Here is a 21,624-nt window from a genome sequence, read left to right on the forward strand (position 1 = left end):
TTTCTTGGGATTCAGTTTAACGCTAAACCTTCGGAGGTTCATGAACGTTGTGGCTAGGTTCGCGATCAGGTCGCCTACCTGAGCTATTTTTACCACTATATCGTCCACGTAGATGGCAATAGCGGCCTTTGGCCACTCGACCTGGTCGGGTGGTTCAATTTGGTCGTCAAAACACCGTTGCATGCACCACTGGTAGGTGGCACCGGCGTTCTTCGGACCAAAAGGCATGGTCGCGTAGCAGTACGAACCATACGGGGTGATGAAGGAGGTCGTGATCTAGTCGGACTCTTTGATCACGATGTGGTGATAGCCCAAGTAGGCATCCAGAAAGGAGAGGATTTCGCATCCTGAGGTGGAGTCGACTATCTGATCTATGCGCGGTAAAGGAAAATGATCCTTAGGACACGCCTTGTTAAGGTCAGTATAGTCAACACACATTCTCCATTTCTCATTTTTCTTTTTAACAAGAACTGGGTTAGCGAGCCAGTCGGAGTGGTACACCTCCTTGATAAAACCGGCCACCAGGAGTTTGGTGATTTCCTCGCCCATAGCTCTACGCCTCTCATCGTCGAAGCGGCGCAGGTGTTGCTTGACGGGCTTCGAGCCTGACGCAATGTGTAGCGCGTGCTCAGCGACCTCCCTCAGGATCCCTGGCATGTCAGCAGGCTTCCATGCGAAGACATCCTGGTTGGCATGCAGGAAGTCGACGAGCTCGCTTTCCTATTTGGTCGGGAGCTTGGTCCAAACCCGCACCATCTTGGTCAGGTTGCTGGGGTCAATCTCTAGCGCCTTGGTTTCCTCGGTGGGGCTGAAGGCGCTCGCGGTGGTCGGTTCGTTACAGTCGGGCATTGCTGACTCCGCCTCCTTCCCAAGCTTCGGGAGATCGGTGGAGTTGGCGAGGCTGGTGGCGAGCTCAAAGTTCTCACGGTCACACGCATAGGCGTGCGAGAAGGTGCTTCCCACCGTGATGGTGCCGTGCGGTCCCGGCATCTTCAGCTTGAGGTAGGTGTAGTTGGGGACCGCCAGGGAAATCCACCACCTCAATGGTCAGGACCTAAGTGTGGAAGTTGGCGCAGTCGCCAAACGTGACGAACAGGTTGATCTGCCCAAGCGGGTACGCCTGCTTCCCCGGGACGCGCTCACCAGTCGGAGCTCGAACTAGGGGATGCGCATGGCATCCAGGGTCTCAACATACAGGATTGTGGCGGAACCACCTCGGATTAACTTAATTAAAGCACGGTTAAGCCGCTTGACACGCGACACTCATGCCTTAGTCAAGTTAACTCGAAGTGCCGTCGGATTTCATCCGATTTAACCACTTAACAGGACCGAGTTAGCATAACCCACACGAAGGTGAGTGGTTCCAGAGAATACAACAGATCCACCGAGTTAAACAAGTTGACAATTTAGTTCAACATCAAATCGAAAGTTAGAGTTTTACAAGATTCAAAATCAGCGGAAAGATAAAATAGCGGAAGGTATCGCCGGGGTCGGATGTCCCTGATGAGGCCGATCAGGACATCAGTGATCCCTTGCCTCGCCGTCCGAGGAGGGATCCCACTCGACCGTCCACCCAGGAGGAAGCTGGGGCTGCCAAGTGCCAACAGGAGCAAACTCAGGAGCTTCGACTTCACCTGAAAGAGAGTCACAAACAAGGCTGAGCTGCTAAGCTCAACAAGACTTAACCGACTAGTGGAGAACTACTCCACCAACATCTAGACATGCAAGGCTCTTTGGCTGAGGGGTTTGTGTTGCCAAAAGCGACTACTGTGGGTCCTTACTTTCAATATTTTAGCTCAGATTCTAAGTTCATTAACCAGTCTACATTAGCGACTTATGCTAAACAACCATAGTTTCCAACACAAAGTATAGAACAAGCATCGGCTTCATATCATCATCATGTTCCATCTTTACTCAGTGTAGCATAGCGATCAAGCAGTCTCAAACTGTGAGAGGCAGACAAATAGATTCGAGTTTCTTAACCATGCATGGCGAACCCAATCTCACGACATCCGCGCACCACAAAGGGTCGCTTCCTGTGTCGGCTGTCCCCATCAATTCCCAGGCACGTGTCAGGTCCAAACTTCCCTTGGCATGCAATGCTCCACAGTCCCGGCCTCTATCGTACTGTGACCACACTTGCACCCACATGATGCACCATGGGAACCTCGTTCCAGGGACAGCAGGGGTATAAGCCACGCCCTAGTTCAATCAGGTACTAGGCTTCCCCATCCCATACTAGGTATGAGATTAGTACTTTCAAACACTTGATCATGAACACCAACACTTTTCGACCTTAAGCAACTTCATATAAACAGACAGGGCAATCCACCAACCACAAAAAGAGTTCACCAGGCCCTGCCCCGTCCATCATCCTTATAGTTGTAACCAGAAGGAGAACAACCAACTCCTATAACTCGCGAGTGACAGGAAATCACTCAACTTTTACCGAGTCCTATTAAGCAATGCAACTACTCGGACTCATCAGACTAGTGTTCAGATCAAGGGAACTAAGTCATGCATCTATGGTTTCAAACAACTCCTGTACTTAAATGCACATACAAACGAAGAAAGGCATGTGTAAGTTTAGAAAGTTGGGTTCATGCTCCGGGGCTTGCCTTCAAGCGGAGGGAAGGGAAACGGGTCCTCTGAGGGCTCTGCTTCAACTCCTGCGGTCGGCGGCTCAACTACCGCTCCGTCTTCTAGCACCGGATGCAGCTCGTATGTGTCGTCGGCGAGATTTAGTTCTACACGAATGCAAATGTAGGAGTTAGCACTTAGACGGTTATTTCAACAGCAACACTTGCAAGTTTTAGCTCAGAAACTTGTAGCAGAGCTACGGAATAAGGTAGGGAAGTTTACACTAGTTGGTGGAGAGTAAGATAAAAGGGTCGGATGGGAAGAAACTTATGGTCTGACCCTCCGACCTAAGGAATACTGTACCGGGGTCCTCAGACTATCACAGAGAAGTCCCTGAAATTTTACACAGATACCCTTGGGTCAAGGAAAAGGATACAGCCGAGTCCTCGGGCGAGGCGGATAAGGGTCGGCGAAACAAACAGGGTCAGGCAAACCAGACAGGGTCGGGCGAGACGGAAAAAGGGGTCGGGCGAACCAGACAGGGTCGGGCGAGATGGAAAAAGGGGTCGGGCGAACCGGGAAGGGGGTCGGCATTTTACCTTTAGGCCTACTGGTGAAGTCTTGGGGTCGGGAGGAACGGGCTCAGGCGGAGCGATGAAAGGTGCTAAGGCTTGGGCGGCGGCGATGTCCGGCGGAGCTTCTTGTGGGCAACAAGAAAGCTCTAGCACAGCGCGGAGGAGCAGGCGACTGGGTGGATTGGGAAAGGCGGTGTTGAGCAGAGAGGAGAGTTCCTCAAGAACTTAGGTGGCAGCGCTGGAGCACGAAATAGAGGAAAAGGCGGCACGGCAACGATGGCGAAGGAAACTCCGGTAGGACTCTGGCATTCCCTTTTATAGCTACGCGGGAGAGAGAGTGTTGGAGCAGCACGAAGACCGGGAAGGAAAAGGATGGAGTGCGCTGCCATGGCGGTGATTGAGCGGCGATGGGCGGTGGAACAGGACTTCAGAGATAGCGTCTTCGGCCATTGGGCACTGGAGACAATGCGGCGCAGGCGCGGTTTTGCCAGGGTTGAGATTTGGCGGAGGCGGGCGTCGTCGAGCAGCGGATTTGATTGGTGTGACAGGGAGAACGGCGCTACAAGTGAGGTTGCAACAGGTGAAAAGACAAGATGAGCTGCGGCTACGCGGGCGAGCGTGAAACAGTGGTTTGCCGGGGCACAGTTCGGGCAAGGCAGAAAAGGAGCTGTCGCAGCCGGAGTCGGGGTTGGCGATGGAGGAATCGTCGCGTAGCGAGTTCGCGGGCGGCGCGACTGTGGAGAGGCGGCGGAAAAACCGGAAGGCATCGGGGCTTGCAGCCGGGGATCCGGCGAGATGATGATGGGTGCGCGCTACGAGGCGGTCTGACGCAACAGCGGCAAAGCTTCTGCCACGGCGGCGACGGGGCACCTTGGCGCGGTCGGCGAGGGTGCGAGCGAGACGAGGCGATGCAGAAAGGGTCGCAGAGGGGCTTCCGCTGCGATTGGGGAAGAGGGCGCAGGAATCCATCCTGTCGCGACCGTCGACTAGGCGAGGCGGTGGGCGTCGGAGAGATTAAGCCACGCGGCCGAGAAGCTCTGAAGCGGGCGCATGCCGCTCGGGTGCGTCTGCCTCGGGAGATCCGGGGAAGAGATGTGCAGGTCCACCCATCAGTCTCAGTTTCTCCTCTGCCCCAAGATGGGAAAGAACACTGCTGTTGAGACTTAGAAGGAACCGGCGGGGTTTAGGGTCGGGTTTCCAGGGGTCGGGGCTAAGAACCGGTTTTGAAACGCTTAAGCTCAAGGGGGCTGAGACAGAGGAATTGGGGACTCGGATTAGGATTACTCGGCTGATTTAACCAGGGTCGTTACAAGGATGTTAAGGCTGCTATCCCCATCCATGAGCACCTAAGTGAGGCGCTTCCTATCGACAATGGGGTCGACGACGAGTGGGTACCGACCTAGTCGGGGGACGCAGCGGGGATGGTCCTTCTGATCGAACGTGATTGGATGGTTAGACCAGTGCAAGAAAGTAGGGACAGCTGAATTGACGGCACATACCTCTCGGTAACGCACTTTGCGCTGCCGCTTGGAGTGGTCGGCGTTGGATCCCCCGAAGATCATGAGGCAGGTTTCGGGTTCAGGGAAACTGTCCCCATCCTTGCCCGTGGCGGTTTCCTTGTTGGCCGCGTCCTCCTTGATCCTGCACTCCTTTGGCTTGCCAGCTTGCCGCAGGAAGCGTTTGAAGAGTTCACTGTCCTTGTAGAGGTGCTTGATGGGGTAGGCGTGGTTGGTGCAGGAGCTCTCCATGAGCTTCTCGAAGTGATCGTGCTGGCCCAGCTGGGGTTGTTTTCCCGGTCGGTCGGCCGTGGCGACCAAGGTTGGGTCGATCGGGCATCGCCGATTCTTCTTGTTCTTCTTGCCCCGTTGCGTGGAGGGGCCTTCATCCCGGTCTTCGCACTTAGCCTTGCCCATGTTCCGCCTACCGCTGAAGACCGCCCCGACCACCTCCTCGCCGGAGGTGTGATTCGTAGCAATGTCGAGCAGCTCGCGAGTGGTTTGGGGCTTGACACAGCCGAGCTTGTGTACCATTGACTTGCGCGTTGTCCCTGAGAGGAACGTGCTGACGACGTCAGCATCGACGATGTTAGGGAGGAAGTTGCATTTCTTCGAGGACCTGCTGATGTAATCCCGCAGGGTCTCGTTAGGTTCCTGCTTGCAACTCTTAAGGTCCCAAGAGTTCCCGGAGGCAGAGGTACGTCCCCTGGAGTTTTCTATGAAGACCTTCTTCAGTTCCGACCAATCACAGATGCTGTCAGGCGGAAGGAACTCGAGCCATGCTCGAACGAACTCCCCCACACAAATGGGAAGGTACTAGATGATGAAATAGTCATCACCAGCTCCTCCAGCTCGACAGGCGAGCCGGAAGTCTTCAAGCCACACTTCGGGATTCGTCTCCCCAGTGTACTTGGTGATGTTGGTGGGCGGTCAGAACCGTTGTGGGAAAGGCACATTTTGGATGCGGCGACCGAAGGCTCGTGGTCCCGGTCCATCCGGGCTAGGGCTCCGATCACCGTTCCAGTCGCTCAGTCGGCTGCCTCGCCTAGGGCGCACTTCTTCGCGCTCCTCATCGTACCGGTCGCGGGCCGCGTCGACCGCTCTTGCCATCATCTGTTCAACATCGGTGTCGTGTTGCGCCAAATGTCATGCGTGGATGACGCTGCACACGTCATGGTTTGGCCTGATCCGCTCGCGCATGGGCTGACACCACGGCGCCGGCGCCGGGTTGGGCTGTGGAGCTGTTGTAGCACTCTGCCCTGGCCATCATGCCTGCGGGGGTGAGCGGACGGAGCGGTTCAACTTATGAAGCCCCAGTGCGTCGGTTGGGCAAGAAGTTGCGTGTCGCTGTTGCGATACGGAGCTCTCCGCCTACTGTATGGTGATGGTTTCCACTAGCACCCGGAGGTTCCGATGTATTGCCTGCTCCTGGGGGTCAACTGGCTCGAGAGGCTATGCAGAAGCATCGCTGCGGCGGCGATGTTCTCTCCGGCCTAACCAAACTGTGGGAGGTCATCCCCCTGCCAGGATGTTGTGCTGGACCTGGCGGGCACGGCCCCGAGCGCCGCCTGCCGGGTTGCGCATGTGCAGTGCGGAGTGATGCGCTGGGTGCACCGGTGGTGGCGGTTGCTGGTCCTGCTGCCGCTATTGCAGTTCATCACCGTGCACCTGCACTTGCGCCAGGGACTCTGCGCGGTGGTTCAGTAGGGTGTGAGTCTCAACAGACTCCACCACCTATGGGAGCTATTCCGAAGTGTCCACCATGGTGCACTCCCGGGACAGAGGATGGTCAAGCGCCATCACGTCACCAATGCTAGAGCCATCACTTTCGAGCTCGTCGTCGCAGAGGTCGTGGAAGGAGGCGAAAGCGTAGTCCACCATTCCCACAAACTCGCACGGGTGGAGAAACGACGTCATAACCCTCCAAAGCCCCCGTGCGTACGCATCCGTGGGGGACGCAAGACCGAATGGGAGCCAAGCACGCGGCGAGCACGGCGGAGACAGCGAAGCACCCCCGGAGAGCTGGCTGAAAATGTTAGCCAGTGAATACATGATAGTATCCACGTCGTTAACCATGGGGCTCATGCCCAACACGGACTTGATGCGGAGCGCAAGTGCCTCCACATCAAGATCGTCAAGTGGCTCGCGGACGATGATGTGAGCCACCTTTCCTGGGGATGCCGGGGGAGTTGTCTCCTTGCAGAGGCGAAGTACGCCGAGCTGATTGGTGACAAAGTCCAGACTTCTGAAGCGGAAGGCCTGGAACGGCACGAAGATAGTTGGGACCCATGTCCCACTGAGGGTGAGAGCGGGAAACTCTAGCGAGCCGAAACGAATCATGTCACTCGAGCCCGCCATGCCGAAGGTGGCGGTGAGGTGGGCCATCCAATGATTTGCAAAACACGAACGCAACGGCGTCCTCCCCACGGACAGCGCCAACTATCAGTGCGAAATCTAGCTGACAAGTAAATATTTGTAGTTTTACCGTGTGTTAGATCGGATATAGCTTAGCACATAATGACACAGGATGGGCAATGCACCCTACGTCTAGTCGGGGTCGGTCGGTCGACTTTATTCTTGAACCCAGGTGCTCAAAGTTTGTAGTGGGGGTACAAACGAGAGGAGTATGAGAGGTGGATGCCTGAGTCCTGTCCTTGTTCTCGTCTCGGTGGAAGAGAGTGGCAGGAACTCAGATGAACGCTAAGTGTGTGTGTGTGTGTGAAAACGTAAGGGTGTAAGAGAGTGTGTGTGAACGTCTAAGGGCATGTCTCTCTGTGTAGAAGCGGCAAGGTCCGTCCCCTTTTATAGCACAAGGGGACGGTCCTTACAGGTTAGGGGAGGATAAGAGAGTGAGTGTATGGGTGATGTCTAATCTTGTCGAATCCCACATCGGTGGATATAGTATGGCATCTGTCCTCGGTCCCTGTTCTCCTTGTCAAGCCAGTACGCCATAGTCGGTAGGTTTACGGCGCCACTGTGCAGACGTGTGCAGGGCGTGGCGTGGTACAGCTCTACATACGGCCGGCTAACCCAGGCGCTGCCTCGTTATCCGTCCCACCTACTCCCTAGGCCCACTCCGGGCGGGCGTCCTCAGTCGGGTGTCCCAGTCCACTTTGACCGAGTCAGTCAGGGAGGTCAGTGCGAGTGGTACGGCAAGTCCCCAGTCGGGGGATTAGGTCGGTTGCACTCAATCAGGAGCGCTCGGTCAGGAGTACTCAAGTTGGGGCGCCGATCAGGCCTCCTGGTCGGGGGAGCCAGTCGGCGACCGGGTCGTGGTCTCGGCCCGGCTGTGCGTAGCTGGTCTAGCCCACGTACACGTTGTTGTTGTGCCCTTTATTAGGCTAAGCGTCGTGGGAAAGTAGTCCAGTTGGGGACCCTGAGTCTATGGACCCGTCAGATTTTTTTTCTCATGCTCTCTCTTCCCCACGGACCGCACCAGCCGCCCACCGCCGGCCGCCTCCTCCCCACAACCCGCGCCTTGCGCTCGCTGCCGGCCACCTCCTCCCCACAGCCCGCGCCTTGCGCTCGCTGCCGGCCACCTCCTCCCCACGGCCTGCGCCTTGCGCTCGCTGCCGGCCACCTCCTCCCCACAGCCCGCGCCTTGCGCTCGCTGCCGGCCACCTCCTCCCCACGGCCTGCGCCTTGCGCTCGCTGCCGGCCACCTCCTCCCCGCGGCCACACACCCCTGCCCGCGGCCGCCGTCGGACACCTCCTCCACGGCCCTGCAGGCCACCGCCGCAGGCCACCTCCTCCCCGTGAGCCGCGCCCCTGTAGCCGCCCCGTTAGATCCCACCCCGGGACAGGGCTGGCAAAGGGCATGGAGGAGCCGCGGGGAGCTGGTTTTTCAGCTCCCGTTGCACCTCAGGGATCCTCTGTGCGGGAAATCTGGGACTTCGGCTGTGAAGCCGTTTCGCTCCCTACCGCTTGGGAGGGCTTCGCCTGAAGCCGCTTAGGAAGCCCTCCTAAAGGAGGCCTAAATTGCAAAATTGGAGTGGAATGGATAAGGTGCGTTGAGGCTTAGGGCAAAAGCGTTATTTGCCCATATATTATCTCATTTCAACTACGTCGACCCGGGTTCTAGGATTTCTTGTAATTTGGGTTCGTAGATTATACAATCATTCTCCCATAATATGGTATTTTTTGGATTAGAATTCTTTTAACTAAAACCCATAATCTGAATCCAATCTAAATGGACCCTAGTTTGGTTGTTCCGGGACTAACCCAGGGAAGGGAAGCCGTGGAAGCTGATTTTATGTCAATTTATTTCCCCAGTATAAATTCCTCGCACTATCAGCTTCAAATCTCGAGTAACAAAAAAGCACCTCAAAAAATTATGGAAAATCCAGAAAAATCATAAATATTTACAGAACATAAAAAAGTTTTTGTCCGACCAAATCAGTACCAATGTTACAAATTCACTCAATTCTAAATTTAAGAGTACACAGTTCTAAATATTCATACATAATCTTGTGGGTTTTTTTTCATACATAGCATCCAGTCAGTCTCTCTTTCTCCGGTCAACAAATTGCATCATAGAAATTGTGCTTGCTGACAAAAATAGGAGATACATGTAGGGCGCTAACGAAACAAAGCACAAAAAGGAGGGCATACACTACTAGAGAACTCACATTCCATCCAACTCTTTTTATCCCGGTTGACTTTGGACCCGGGACTAAAGTGCCTTTATTCCCGGGTAAAAAATGAGCCACCGAAGGCCACCTCCGACGGGCTCTTTAGTCCCGATTGTAATGGAGGGAATCTCATGGGGCGTTTAGTCCCGGTTGAAAACATCAACCAGCACTAAAGACCCCCTAGGCCTAGTTGGAAGTTCCAACCGGGACTAAAGGAGGGCCTTTAGTCCCGGTTAGTGTTACCAACCGGGACCTTTTCACGCGACCCCCCTCCACCTTATCTTCTCTCTCTCCCCTTTCTTATCTCCCGCAGGCAGGCAGCACGATCCTCTCCCTCCTCCTCCTCCTCCTCCTCCTCCTCCTCCTCCTCCAGGCGGGTGGGTGGGTAGGCGGCGGGCGGGCGTGCTCCTCTCCCTCCTCCTCCTCCTCCTCTTCCGGGCAGGCAGGCGGCGGCGGGCAGCGGGCGGGCGCAGGTGACGAGCACCCGGGCGGGCGGGCAGGCGCGGCCGGCGGGCGGCAGGTGGTCCATTTTTTTTTGAACCTTTTTAGTCCCGGTTGGTAACACCAACCGGGACTAAAAGAGGTCTTTAGTCCTGGGTGAATGACCCGGGATTAAAGGACCCCCTTTTATCTCGAAAACTTAGTCCCGGTTGGATTTTCGGAAACTATGGCCCTATCCAAACGGGACTAAATGTGGGTTTTCTAGTAGTGATACTTTGGTCAGTGGTAAAAAATTCGGTGTCTTCATTTTTTATCAACTTAAGCTCATTTATTTTGTGCAATTTATACTCGAGAATTTTACATCCTATTATTGCAAAAACTTGACCTAAATATTATTTTTTACTTGAGATATTGAATTTTGAGTGTATAATTGTATTTTTAATTGATCCTTTTAGTTTGAAACTGTTATTATTTACTATAAATTTTAAAACTGACTATTGACCCGCTCTAATCAGCCTCCGTGATCCTACACCCTTCACTACCCTCCTTCACCAGGGCATAATGACATTGGGTGAGCCCCTCTCTAAGGCCACAGGTAGAAAAAGTAACCGAAGGCTTGCAATCCAGTGGCGGAGCGTGAACAAAAATACAGAGGGGCCCAATTTGCCACATCCGGACCAATATGTATAAGAATTGCATAGAAGCGAAATACAATAGGTTCACATTCATCTGCTTGTGCCTCGTCCTGCCGTCCTGCCATCTTGCTTGTGGGCTGAATTATTAACTTTTTTTTAGACCTCTCCACCTTTTATTTAAATTATGGGAGTACGAATTACAAAACACCATCCGGTCACATGTCTACCGACCTGACTATGGCCCCGTTTGTTTCTGCTTATAAGCGGCTTATCGGTGGAAATAAGCGAGAATCCTACCAAACACTATGCTTATTTTCACCGATTCTCGCTTATGTGGTAAGCCGCTTACGCAGAAGTGAAAAGCGAGAAGTGAGAAAATCTTCGCTTAGATTATAATCCAAGCGTGGCTGGGAGAAGCATATCAACGTTGATTCCCTGCCGCCACTGCTGCCGTGTTCGAGTTTTTGGACATGGCCGCATCAACATTGATTTTAGCAAAACCATGCGGAGGAGGCATCCACTTCGGAATATGAATCTATCCCAGTTGTTGTTGTGACTTTGGGCTTGATTTCAACATCTCCAATTCTGTTATAAACTGTTCCACAAAACAGTGTGTCGACAGCGGACTTTGGAATATATTCTCATGAATTGCCTTGCGTCGTGCATGCCATACTGCCCACAATCTCATGAGCACCCGTGTAAGTTTATCGTGTGGCAGTACGTCCATCACTTCATTCAGCCAACCTCGGGCGTCTTGGTTCTGAGCCTGACCCAAAACTTATGTAATGTCATCATGTTCCAGTGCCCAGACACACCTGGACATGTTGCACTCTAGCAATGAATGTCTCCATGAGTCCAAGGCTCCACAAAAACTACAGAAGTTGTTCGGAGCCATGTTCCTGTGGTGGCGCACATCACTTGTTGGGATAGAATGGCGAGCAAGCCTCCACAAGAACATGCAAATCTTTGATGGCACCTTGACCATCCATAGGTCAGTCCATTCCTTCTCCACTGCATGTGTATCCGACGTCCCAGCTGTGCTGTTGTAGCTCATTTGTTGCATACCAACATTCTATAGGCAGATCTGATAGAGAAAACGCCAATCCGCTCGTAATGCCATGCCCAGAAATCGTCCCTTCCATCTGAGCTAAGAGGGATATTTGTGATAACTTCTATGTCCATCGGAGTGAAGAAAACATTTAGCTTGTGGCAGTTCCAAGTCCCCGATGTTTGATCAATGAGACCACTAACTAGCTGCAGAGGATTATTTCTGATGCAACACACAGGACGTAATATGCAGTCCCTTGGCAGACAATTCATACTCCAGATATGTGTTTCCTCGCCATTGCCAATCCTATGAATGATCCCTTGCTTGAGTACCTCTTTGCCATCAATAATTACTCGCCACACCCTTGATGGTGACTCACATGCTTCAGCATCCAAGAAATCTCCATCAGGAAAGTAGACTGCTTCAAGGATCCATGCACTAAGTGAACCTGACTCTTACATAATTCTCCAAGCTTGCCTCGCTAGCAACGCTAGATTAAACATTTCAATGTCCCTAAACCCCAGGCCACCTGCTCATTTAGGTTTAATTATGTCATTCCATGCTACCCAGCATGTTCTACATTTCCCTTCCTTACTCCCCCACCAAAAGCTTCGAAGCAGCCCATCAAAATGTTTGCAGAGTCCTCTCGGGAGCTTGAAGCAAGACATGGAGTAGGTCGGTATAGCTTGGGCTACTGCTTTGATCAACACTTCTTTCCCTCCTGACGATAACGCCCGCTCCATCCAGCCCTGCACTCGCTTCCACACTCGATCCTTCAGGTACTTAAATGCACCGTTTGTTGAACTGCCTACCTCGGTAGGCATCCCTGGATATTTCTCACATAGAGCTTCATTATTAACCTCCAGAATATTCTTTATTTCTTCTCTTAAGCTTCCTGAGCACCCCTTAGCAAAGTGTATAGATGACTTGTCCATATTCACTTGCTACCCTGACGCCTTGCAGTACACTTGTAACACGTTCTTAACTTCCTCTGCACTCTCCCTATTCGCTTTGAAGAATAGCATGCTGTCATCCACGAAGAGTAAGTGACCACCACTGGAGCCAATATAGCCACCTTGATGCCATTAAGTTGCGTTGACTGAACTCATGATTTTAACAGGCACGAAAGGCCCTCTGCTGCCAACAAAAAGAGGTAGGGCGAGATCGGATCCCCTTGACGAATACCCCTTGAGGATCTAAAACCTTCCATTCACCCACCATTGAAAAGCACCGAGAATGAAACCGTGGTCACCATTCTCATAATCGACTCCACCCAGATTCGGTGAAAACCAAGCCGTATCATGACTAACCGTAGATAATCCCAGTCTACTCGGTCATAAGCTTTCCTCATGTCCAACTTTAGGGCACAACACCTACTATCTTGAGGTCGCTTCTTCATAAAATGCATGCACTCATAAGTTGTAATGATGTTATCTGTGATCAGTCGCCCAGGGACAAAAGCAGATTACTCTTCAGCTATAATTTCCAGCAATATTCTCCTCAACCTATTTGCCAACACCTTGGAACCAATCTTGTATATCACATTGCAAAGGCTGATCGGTTGAAACTGACCAAGCTCTTCTAGCTGACCCACCTTAGGAATTAATACAATGCAAGTATTATTTATGCTTGATGGATCATCTTCTCCCCGCAACACCCTTAAAATAACTGATGTTACTTCCTCACCATAGATACCAATGACGCTGGAAAAAATATGTTGGAAAACCGTCTAGCCCTGGTGCTTTGGTTGGAAATATTTGGAACAGAGTAACCTTAACTTCTTCCTCGCTGCTTTGGTTGGAAATATTTGGAACAGAGCAACCTTAACTTCTTCCTCGCTGAAAGGTAGGAGTAACTGACTATTCATATTTGTTGTGACCTTAATCGGAACCGTGTCTAAAACACGTTCCATATCCTCCATCCTTCCGATGTATACAGATCCTTATAAAAGGCTGACGCCATAATTCCCATCTCCTTCTCATTTTCCGTAAATTGGCCATCTGGCTTCTGCAGCTTCACTATCTTATTCTTATTTTTTCGTTGACTTGCTGAAAAAACTTTGTATTCTTGTCATTAGCCGAAAGCCACAATATTCTCAAACGTTGTTGCCACATAGTTTCCTCTCGGTTGTGCAATTCAACAATTCTGTCTGATATCTTGATCTCTGTCTGATATCTTGATCTCTGCATGTCATGGGCTGGTCCTAGCTGGGTCATATCGCAACCTCTAAAGGACCTCATTTAGCTTCTTCAGCTCTTGTCTAACATGGCCAAAAGACTGTGTTTCCCATGCACCGAGGAGTCCAGATATAGCAATCAGTTTTGCCTCCAGCTCCCTGAGCGTGCTCGCCTTGCCCTCGCCCAGCCATGACTGCGCCATCATAGGGGAAAAAATCTTGATGTGATTCCCACATTAGTTCATACCTGGATGCTTTCTTCTTCCATCGTCGGTGGCGGCAATTAGTATTATGTCCCCACCTCAGCAAGATGGGATCATGATCTGAAGCCGCTGCCGTAAGGTGACTCACTCGCATCCACGGGAACCTCGTACACCAATCTGTAGTGGCAAGAGCACGATATAATCGCACACGACAGAACGTCCTGCCTGCCACCTTATTCTCGAAAGTCCAGCTGCACCCTTCATATAGCCAAGGTCATTAAGGCCGCATATATCCACCACCTCCCTGAACGCTTCGATCTGAGCACGGCTGTGCTCTTGGACTCCATTATGCTCGGACCTGTGTAGGACTTCATTAAAATCACCTATGCAGACCCAGGGTAAGGAAGATGTCGCTTTGACAAATTTGAGCATGTCCCATGTCTTGTCACGTTCTAAGACCCGCGCCTCTCCATACACACATGTCAATCTCCATGGATCACTCCCATCCTGCGTTACAATTGCATCAATATGGTATTAGGAGAACAGTAAAATTTCAACTCTTATTTTATTATTCCAAAATGCCTAATCTACCACTGCGGCCAAAACTGCTTGCAGCAAATGCATTATCAAAACCAAGAGTAGTTTTCGAACTCTCCACCCGTGCTTTGTGAACTTGAGTTTCTAAGACACACAGCACCGAAGGGGCAACCCTCTTTGCTAACTCACGAAGTTCCTGACTGTCGTGGCATTGCCCAAACCACGACAGTTCCAGCTAAGGCAACTCATTGCTCCCGGTGGTCCTCCTTCTCAGAGTCCACCATAGATGTGTTTGGAACCTCCTTCTCACTCTCAATGAGTTTCTTTTATTTTTTCTTCTTTCTCGGTGAGATATACTTAGGAGGAGGAGGGGGCACCCCCAGTCTCCACTTTGTTGCTCGGCTCTGCCGTCATGGAGAGTTGCTTCTTAGCTAACACCTTCCTGGACCTGCCATGCTTCTCCTCCATGGGTTTAACAGGGCTGGTAGCAGTGTCACCAAGTTCCGCATCGGTGCCTTTGTCCAAGCCCACTTCTTCGACCCTGAACCATCATCCAATCCCACCTTATTTTCCATCCAGACTCCTCCCCATGGATACGGGCCCCAACCACCTCGGCCTCTGCCTCTGCCCCTCGCCAGGCGAGCTCCACGCTCTTCTTTGGATCAGTCGCGCTCCACACCTATGTTCCCACGAACCCTGGGAGTTCCTGGATGCCACATCTCTTTAGCCACTATCATCCAGTTGCTAAACTAGAGATCCTCCTCTATGTATTCCCCTGCGCCACACTCTAGATGAACATGCCCCATAAGACCACAGTGCGAGCAAAATCAAGGAATCTTCTCATATTTGACTTGTATCAAGATGTTGTCCCGCCCCTCCAACGTCAACGTGACAAATCTCAAGAGTGGTCTCGACGCTTCCAGATTAACCCTCGCTCTATGGAAGTCACCTCCACCAGTTGCTATGGCTCTCATCTCTACCGTTAGCAAGCCGCCGATCTTGCTCGCCAGCTGCTTCAAGATTGATTCCGTGCGGTACAGATGTGGAATTATGTGTATCTGAACCCATGCAGGAACCACGTGAGGCAAAACTGATGGAATCGCGGTAGATCCGTCGAATTCTTCAAGCATTAGTGCACACCCGCGGAAAATCCATGGTCCTTCTTCCATTATCCTCTTCCAATCACCTAGGCAAAAGGCTTGAACGACAAATATGTTCTTCCCAATTGGGCGAAAAGTCACCTCACGCGTTGTATTCCAAGTCGATCTCATGGTCGACATCAACGAAGCTTCACTGAATTCTTTAACTGTCAGGAGCGTGGCCGCCGCCATGCATTTGAGGCAGGCTCTCCCTGTCTTCCATAGCTAGGAACACCCCCTCCTTCTCTGACTCCCTGAGCTTCAACTTCTGCAGCAGTTCATCAACATCCGCATCGACCCTCCTTACCTTCCCTTTAGATGCATCCGCCACCATCATTCCGCCTAGAACCCTAGATCATGTTTCCCTTGACTGGAACCTGCCAAGGTCGGGCAGCTGCCAATGTCAGCCCCTTTATCAACCCGAGCAGTGCAGTTTAGGGCAGATCGCAGTAGGATTCCGGCATTAAAATCCCCTGCTGCCAGTAACGCCGACGGAGTCGTCCGAAACTGATCGGCTGAATTATTAGCTATCAACAGCCACAACGACTGCAGTTTGCACTTTGCTCTTGAGAAACTTTTAGGCCGGGGCCCTCTATGGCCCCAACATAGCTCCACCCATGCTGCAATCTAAAGCTGACACTATCACACTTTGTTCACACTATGACTTCAAATCTTTTTATTCACTAGGATCATGCCCGTGCGTTGCTACGGGCAACAAAATATTTATATTGCAATACATGGAGCATTTAATAAGATAATAATAATAATATGAAAATAAGCCCAAATAATTCTGTATTCCTCTCACTACTAAATCTGGACAGCATCAATCATGTGAAATCAAAAGTAGTCAATTGATTAACGGGAAGCAAAGCTACAAGCATTCCTTGCCTACAAGCACAATTTGCCCCATGTCAAGAAAGATTAGATGAAGAAAAATTAGATGAATTGCAATAAAAGCATGTGTTTATATGGAATTCGTTTTGAAACAGTACTGAATTCCTTGTTACTTTATGTCGTAACTAATATTTCTCCTTAGTGCTCATATTAAATCCAAGAACATGGTTACTAAATTAAACAAAGTTAGGTACACTACATAAAGATGTACTCATATTAGATGCACTGCTCCAAAAACTGAATGGTAAACAAAAGAGACAGGAAAGTCCAAAACCAACATTGATCATATTTTGGGACAGTATTGCAACAGTGATTTACGGGCACACTCCTATATAACAATTTTGAATATACTATCCTTAATCAAAATTGAACAATTTCACATGCATGAACTCACTACTGAAGTCTTTTGTGGTACCCTAAAGAACTAATGGGTAGAACACCATGGTCATGGCGACACGCACACCATCTCACCACAGCGATCCCATCTGAGTCAATGGACTGGACGAAGCCATTGAAGAGGCTAAAGGGATACAGTCACGACCATGGCCGGCGGTGTAGACAACTGCAGGTCGCTAAATCAATTTGACCACCAACATATTACTAATTTCAGGCCTTTTGCAAAAATCGCTGAATACACAGTGGCACAATTCATCAAACCGGCAGCGAGCACAGTATTACCATAGAACAAATGAGGCTAACTATATATTCTTTGTCGAAACTATATTAATGCAATGAGCGAGAAATCTACTAAGATGCTATTTATATTTAGATTATGCAAAATGAGTGAGAACGACACATCAAACTTCTCTTGACTTACAATGGCTGCACTAACTGGGTCCATTCAGGCATCCAACCCTAACTATAGTTTAGCAGCGGTACAACAATCAGGCCAATTACATTTGTGATGACAATGAAAAGGTGAGATACTTATATGACAAAGCTCATATAAGTTGATACTCAACCGATATTTAGAAAAAAAATGAGGAAATGATATTTAGAAAATTAAACATGCAACGTTCAACTATGAAATGCATAAAAAATAAATACAGATAAAAAGAAACAAGTATAAGCAGGTACTCACCGTGAATAAGTAACTGTTACCTGAAACTTCATAAACACTTATGATAGCTCCACTGAAAGGTATATCAGATGTATGCAGATGAACTTTCAAATTTATTTCAGTTGCTGCTACAAGAAAATAAAGCTTCAATATGTGAAGTAGTTCTCGTGCCACAAAGCTTTTCATTTCTTTCTGAAATAGTTCCCATGCAAATCAAACAACACTCAAATTTCTTTCTGAAAGAACATTAGCTGGTCATTCTTTCTGAAATAGTGGAAATATTGGCATGGAGAAAATCACATGCCTGCTCTTTGGTTCTGAATTAACCAAGTAAAAGACATCCTATCCTACCCTTATATGAAGAGACCTGTATATTCATGTGTAATGTCTAGCTTTATACCTAAACTATATTCAGAGACCTATATCTACCCTTATATGTCCACCAACAAAACAATATGAAATATGAGGCAAACACTGGACCAAAAACAAAAAGGACACCACAAAGCGGTTTCCAGTAGATCCAACTAATAACAAGAACTAATTCACCCAACTAATGATGTTTATCCAGAAAGAAAACTTTAGGTTAGGGGAAGAGATGCTACTACCTGATTCTTGCGAGCTCGTTTGGTGAGGCCGATTGACTTTAAACTGACACAAGGATAATCAAATGAAAATAATTTTTATTAGATGTATACCACCACTGGTAAGCAAAGTAAATAAAGTTACAAACCACATAGCATCTGCAAAGTATAATCTTGCACAATGTACATCTAGTTGTAAGGACATATACAAATTACAGAGCACCTGCAAAAAAAATGAAAATAGCATCACATGGGCATGTACCTTGGTCAGAACACCAATCAAAAAAAGGTATTAATATAGGAAAAAGACCGACCTGGGCAATGCTTAAAACAGAAACAACATGCACATGGTTGCCTTCTCCCAGCAAGTTAGGTCCTTTCTGAACTGTATATAGGAAAATGAAAATTAGCTTCACAAAAATAATTTTAATTTTATGGTAAGTACTTGTAGCTTCACAACATGCACATGGATGCAGGAATTTACCTGTATGATGATTGCACTAATTTTATTAGGGAACTCACTTGGCAAATCCCTCTGCTCCTTTCTTTCCTTTTCTGCAAGCACATCCAAAACAAAAAGACCACGCTGCTGCTTCCCAGAATGCATCTGGCCTTGCTCAGGAACTTTTCTGCTGTTGGGAGAAACTCGGTGTCGTACATGAATACACAACATCAGATCATCACGTATAGTGAATTGGTTGCACTAGCTACAAATTATGTGCTACAAATAAAGTCTAAATTTCGAATCCCCAGATATGGCATCAGCTGCACAACAATTTGTTAGCTAATTGAGTAATCATGAATTGCAAGATGATGGTGATGGTAGTCTGCACTAAGGTCATAAGTCAAGATGGAATTGGGGATCAATCAAAAAAGTAAAAAAAATAAATTCACCTCCTAAATTGATGATCCAGTGAAGCCTAATTGACGATGGAGATAAATAGAGGACAAGTTACCTGAATGCAGGAGCGCTGCAGTTCTCTGTCCGCCAGCCCTGAGGAAATAATAATCTGCATAAAGAAACTCTGATCAAGCATCTATGTATGAATGACCATGGGGTTCGATTAAGGCATGGTAAATTGAATTGACTCGGACAAGCTTACAAAATCAAATCGATCCCTTACCTGGTGTAGATGTAGATCAAGCCACCATCGACTCCACACGAGGATAACGATACTCCAGGACCGCAGTCTCCTTATGCAAGCTGGTCCCTCGCGCTTGGATGGCACCAACAACAACCTCTCTGCTAGTTCCTCGCGCCACCCGAGCCGGGGGGCGGCGAGGTAGGGCGAGAGGAAGTCGCGATGGGGCAGCGGCGTGGCACGGTGGTGCAAAGGAGATGAGGGAGGGCGGTTGGAGTCAATGCGATGCGGAGGCGGAGACTGGGGATCGCCAGCAGCTCAACGCTCATCCCCACCACGGCGGCCGCGCTCCCAGCCCTCATCCTCCTCTCCGCTGTCGCGCACCTACCGCACCCCGACCCCGTTGCCCACACCAAAGCGTAGCCACGGCAGGGGTCGTGGACCCGTGTGGAGCACGGGGGCGAGGTGGACAGTCGGGGAGCCACCGAGCCGGAGGGTCGTGGGGTGCGGCGGCGGGAGGCGGCGGCGGGCTCGCGGGATCAAGGCGTGGGGAGATGATGGAGGAGGACAGCTTGGACTGGTAGTCTTGGTTCAAGGAGTCTATGGACCAGGTGCTAGAGTAGTCTGCGGTGCACCACGTCCACACGAAGGGGTATGGTTTATATTTGAGGCATCGGTTTTGGATCTAAAGGTTGCATCTTCATCTTCTAGCTCCGATCCTGCCCGATGATGACCACACGGCAGCGCCATGCACGTGCATGGCCGGAACTTTGCCGGAGAAAATGTAGGACATAGTATGAATGACGTATTCCAATGATAAACACAAAAACAAAAAGAGGAGGCAAAGGGGATCTCAATTTGAGCCTCACAAGGGGCTGTGGTGGTTCGTCTCCGATCGGGTCATGAGTGCCGCCGCCGCCTCCGCTCCTCAGGGAAGTACATCGCCTATACCGTAAAAATTGCCGGATAAAGAGGGAGGAACCAAGGAAGTGCAGGTGTTGATCGCGCGTGAGAATTGGCCGTCCTGTTTTGAATCTCGGCAGGATGATCGGACGCGATGGTGTGGCGATTGAGGACATGACGTGTGGCGATGGACCACGGGCACAATTGGTGGGACGTAAGGGGAAGGAAGTGAGGGGCAGCGGCGGAGGGGAAGGATGTGAGGGGCAGCGGCAGCGGGGAAGGGGAGAGGCGAGAGGCACGAATCTATCGTAGAGCGGAAAAATGTTTCGCGAAGGGACGTTCCAGGGCGTGCGGAGGGGGTTCGTTCGATCGTAGGGCACAGAGACCCCCGCCGCCGCTTCTGTCAGGCATGACGGGCTCCAAATCGATGGAGCAGGAGACGATGGAGCGGAGGAACCGCGACGTACGACGTTTCGTCGCCTCTTTGCATTTTTTAGGAGTAGAGAAAAATAATCAAAATCTTAGGAATTTTGTACTCCCTCCGTTCCAAAATGTAGATTGTTTTAACTTTTTCTATATACATATATTTTGTTATGCACTTAAATATATGATCATCTAGATATATAGCAAAATCTATGTATATAGAAAACCTAAAATGACATACGTTTCAAAACGGAGGGAGTAGTAAAGTATAATAAGTATTTGTGTTTTATATAGGCCCTTTTGTCAACTGTTAACAAACCGGTATTAAAGGATCTGTATAAGGTCAATAGGGTATAGCCGTAGGTTAAGAGCGCTGTAGCGTTTCTCCAAACAAGTATTTGTTTATTTGGCACAATATAATTAGTAGTGTTATAAATAAGTCATCTTGCCAACTGCCAGAAAAAAATATGGTGCGCGTATACTCAAATGAAATGATAGCTGCTTCGGCTCGCCCACTGTGTATAGGATAGGCAAACTAAAGAAAGCCGTTGGGCCGAAGCTAGGAGGCAAACAAAACTACGTACCACCATGTATATGGGCTTGGCCGAAGAACTAGGAATCAATGGCTTGCATGTAAAAATTGTGAACGCTCACGGAGAAACCTTGGCCTCACGCGCTCAGAGTTGCATCGTTGTTGGGCCAGATGGGGCACCAATGGCCAGATTTCACCAATTACTAATGTGGGGCTAAATCTGCTGAGTGAAGGCCTGTGCCGTCCCTCCCTCCCTCACAGACAAAACCCTCACTAAATCTGGCCGTAATTAATGTGTCCGCCCCTACGTGCTCTTAATGGGCCCATCCGTTGGCGGCGGCGGCAGCTTCCGGTGCAAATCTTCTCCTTGCAAGCGGTGGAACAAGGAACCGCTGCGTACGAATACGATCAGCAGCAGAGCAAAGCAGAGGATTTCAAACAAGGCTGCGCGCCTGCGCCGGTTGCCTTGTTATCGTGTCCTACGCGTGGTTGTCAACGAACGTACCATAGAAGCGGATGGAGGGCGTTGGAGTTGGACGGAGACGACGCGTGGGTGTGTCCGCCGACGTACGTAGCGCAGCTGGCCGTCGTGGCGGCGGGGCAGGATCCATCTTGCCACTGCATGCAGCTGGCAGCTGCAGAGGAGCCACTGGTCAGAGCCGGGCGGCTTCACACTTCACAGTGGTGG

General features: G+C 50.1%; 1 protein-coding gene across 9 annotated transcripts; it reads right to left on the reverse strand.

Annotated features, from left to right (window-relative positions):
* Positions 1-1,503: 1,503 nt before the first annotated feature.
* On the reverse strand, positions 1,504-19,694 carry LOC101767827. 9 transcript variants are annotated; one of them, XR_002676631.1, is made up of 7 exons: positions 19,121-19,694; positions 18,519-19,006; positions 18,311-18,381; positions 18,146-18,219; positions 18,021-18,063; positions 17,437-17,543; positions 1,504-1,634 (listed from the first exon to the last, which is right to left on the reverse strand). XR_002676631.1 is itself a non-coding variant. In XM_022824755.1 (6 exons), exons 2-6 carry the CDS (start codon positions 18,667-18,669, stop codon positions 2,742-2,744), a joined length of 378 nt encoding a protein of 125 aa, XP_022680490.1. In that variant the 5' UTR covers positions 18,670-19,006; positions 19,121-19,694; the 3' UTR covers positions 2,600-2,741. The 9 variants fall into 9 exon arrangements, 3 of the variants coding, with proteins under 3 accessions (XP_022680490.1, XP_022680492.1, XP_022680491.1); XM_022824755.1 differs by lacking the exons at positions 1,504-1,634; positions 18,146-18,219 and adding an exon at positions 2,600-2,747; XR_002676630.1 differs by lacking the exon at positions 1,504-1,634 and having other exon boundaries at positions 16,616-17,540; positions 18,021-18,219; positions 18,519-18,625; positions 18,953-19,006.
* Between the last annotated feature and the right edge of the window lie 1,930 nt (positions 19,695-21,624).

This window comes from Setaria italica, chromosome III, assembly GCF_000263155.2.
Source record: "Setaria italica strain Yugu1 chromosome III, Setaria_italica_v2.0, whole genome shotgun sequence".
NCBI classification, from domain to species: domain Eukaryota; kingdom Viridiplantae; phylum Streptophyta; class Magnoliopsida; order Poales; family Poaceae; genus Setaria; species Setaria italica.